Source organism: Mycetomoellerius zeteki, unplaced genomic scaffold (assembly GCF_001594055.1).
Source record: "Mycetomoellerius zeteki isolate Tzet28-1 unplaced genomic scaffold, Tzet1.0 scaffold936, whole genome shotgun sequence".
NCBI lineage: Eukaryota > Metazoa > Arthropoda > Insecta > Hymenoptera > Formicidae > Mycetomoellerius > Mycetomoellerius zeteki.
In genome coordinates, this window is record NW_017257975.1 from 1 (window position 1) to 3,231 (window position 3,231).

General features: G+C 42.1%; 1 protein-coding gene across 1 annotated transcript; it reads right to left on the reverse strand.

Annotated features, from left to right (window-relative positions):
• Positions 1–8: 8 nt before the first annotated feature.
• Positions 9–2,445, reverse strand: LOC108730569 (uncharacterized; the record flags this gene model as incomplete). The annotated part of the gene is made up of 5 exons (XM_018460345.1): positions 1,982–2,445; positions 1,389–1,847; positions 1,042–1,339; positions 331–940; positions 9–173 (listed from the first exon to the last, which is right to left on the reverse strand). Coding segments are annotated over exons 1-5 (1,996 nt in total), but the record flags the coding sequence as incomplete, so codon positions are not given.
• Positions 2,446–3,231: the final 786 nt, after the last annotated feature.

Sequence of the window (3,231 nt, forward strand, 5' to 3'; positions counted from 1 at the left end):
CGATATACTCGTGTCTTGATTCGATTCTTCATGATAAGACATTATTATTCCGCGTTTAGCGCCCTCCTTCAGTCTCTTTACATTGCTCGCGGAACATTTCGAGTATCGAATGGCGCGAAAACCAAATATAGTACGAATTTCATTAACATACTGCGCGCCTTGATAGACTCGGACTATCAATAAAAATAATATAATTGATGAACTGTTGCTAATAATAAGAATTTCAATAACTTGCTAAGCAAATATTTGAGAAAAAACTGGTGAGTAACGAAATCATGAATATTAAGAACGAAGGAACTAAAAATATTACAACACGAATGAATTAATAACATATATCATTTTTCTTATTATCTAAATTGTCCTCGACGGATAATACGGCTAATTTAGCTGCTGGCGTTTTATATGAACCCGCTGATGTCTTGATTGTTGCGGTACGAATAACACCATCGTTGTCCGGAAAAACTTCCTCGACTCTTCCCAGCATCCATTTAAAGGGGGGTAGCCCGTCTTCGCGACAAACTACTAATTGTCCAACCTGGAGAGCTGGACCACGATTCGACTGCCATTGTGTCCGATTTTGGAGCTGGAACAAGTATTCGAATGACCAACGTCTCCAAAAATGCTGCTTCATCTGTTCCAAATGCTGCCACCTTGATAGTCGGTTCGTTTTTATCTGAGTTAAGCCTGACTCCGGATATGATACTATCGTGTCACCTATGAGGAAATGACCTGCTGAAACATAACTTAAATCGTTTGGATCATGAGACATGACAATTAATGGTCTTGAGTTGAGAATGGCTTCTATCTGGATGCTCAAAGTCGATGCCTCTTCAAACGTGAGTGGAATGTCATGGGCGATTTTGTTGAAATGCCTCTTGAAAGACTTAACTGTGGCCTCCCAGAGACCTCCAAAGTGAAGGGCCCATGGAGGGATAAAATGCTACTTGATTTGATCCATAGATGTCTCATTTACGATTCTGTGCTGATGTTCCTCTTGACTGAAAATTTTCGAAGCTCTTTCAGCTCATGATTTGCGCCAACGAAGTTGGTGCCGTTGTCAGAGAAGACATCCGATGGTTTACCTCTTCGTCCAATAAAACTCTTGAACGCATTGAGAAACGCATCAGTGGTTAAGTTTGAGACCACCTCCAAGTGGACCGCCTTTGTAGCCAAGCAAATGAATACTGCGACATATGCCTTTACGTTCTTATTGTTTCTACGCGATCCTTTACGAACGTATCTCGGTCCACAAAAGTCTATACCTATGCAACTGAATGGTCTTGAGGGTATGACCCGATGTATGGGCAAATTTCCCATTACTTGCTCCGAAAACCTTGGCCTATGCTTGAAAAATCTTATGCAACCTCGCAATAATTTTCTTACTGTACCGCGCCTTGAGCGGCCAATATTTAAGTCGTATAGCGGCTAGAGTCGCTTCTATTTCTGCGTGCATAAGTCTTTGATGCTCGTGCTCGATAATGAGCCTTGTAAGATGTGATCGTTGATGCAATAGACATGGATGTTTAACGTCCGAATGTAGATAGGAACGTTGGAATCTACCGCCAACTCGTATTATATTTTCTTCATCGATGAATGGATTTAATTGTTTCAAATTGCTTCCACTTGATACGATTCCTTTGTCTTTCAGATCCTTGATGTCTCTGTCGAACGTGAGCTCTTGATCTCTTCTTATTAATCTCCTTGTAGCTTCTTGTAGCTCCTCAACTGTCAAAGGTCCACATTGTTTATGTCCTCTGCAGTTGTGTATGAAGCGTAGACATGTGGTTGCCACTCGGATGAGCCTGTTAAGGGTAGAGGATTTGTTGAATGGATTGGTTTCCAAACCGCTGGATAGTACAACCTTCGATTTATCATGCTCTTCGAGCTAACTTTCATCGTATTCGATTGATATTGCTCTTCTGGCAGATTTTCATTGTGAAGCCAACTGGGTCCTCCCCACTAGAGTTGGGAATTAACTAACTCCTTGGCGCTGATGCCTCGTGAGACCAGATCAGCCGGATTTTGTGCGCTCCCGACATGTTTCCAGTTCTCGATCGATGTTATTTCCTGAATGTCTCCGATTCTATGAGCTATGAAGACCGGTAATTTCCTGTTGCTTGCTTGAAGCCAGTGTAGGACGATTGATGAATCAGTCCAGTAATATTTGTTGTCGATGTTGATTTCTAAGGTGCTTACAACTTTGTCCATGAGCTGAGCCAATAATTGTGCTCCACAAAGCTCTAACCGAGGTAAGGACAATGCCTTGACCGTGCGACACGAGATTTGGAACATATTAAGTGCAAAGGTACCTTCAGTATTGATACTACGCATATAGATGCAAGCTCCATAAGCACGCTCACTTGCGTCGCAAAATCCATGAATTTCTCTACGAACGTCCTGACCGCTAGTTACGATCTTTCGTGGTATGTTAAGTTCCTTCAACATTTGTAACTCTCCGATGTAATGCGACTATTTCGCTTGAAGATTCGTGGATAATGATTCGTCCCAATCTAATTGCATCTTCCACAATTGCTGAATCATGAGTTTCGCAGTTATGATGATCGGGCCTAGGAGTCCTAGTGGATCGAATATTTGAGATATTTGTGATAAGATCGATCTCTTTGTATGCATATTGGGCTTCGATATTTCGCTCAAGATCCGATACTGGAATAAATCCTTAGATGGATTCCAGTTGATGCCTAATGTTTTTGCAGATCCCACCTTGTCCAATAACTGGCCCTTGGATGTGTTTGCTAGATTCTGTAAAATCTCACTATTGTTGGATGCCCATTTACGTATTTTAAATCCATCCTCGTTGAACATGCCTATTAATTGTGTAACAACCTAACTTTATGCTCGGACGTAGCTCGTCGGAAACTTTCGGTCCAGGGCTTAAAGAGGTTCGAACGGCAAGGGGAAGATGCAACGGTTGTGATGGGCTTTAAATAACGAAACGGTGGCGGATGAACTTATAATAATATATTTAGTAATATGACGATCACGCGTAACAAATGTACAGAGAAACTGGCTACATATGTATACATCTATTTACAAGCAAAAGAAATAAATCGCGGAAATAAGCCCGGTCGCAGTTTCGGGCGGCGCACGGACGATTACAATTATGCGTTCCTTCGTGTTGCGGATTCGGCCGGCCAGAGCGATATCGTTGTCGCGGATCGCGTATATACAAATGTGTGTGTGTGTGTGTGTGTGTGTGTGTGTGTGTGTGTG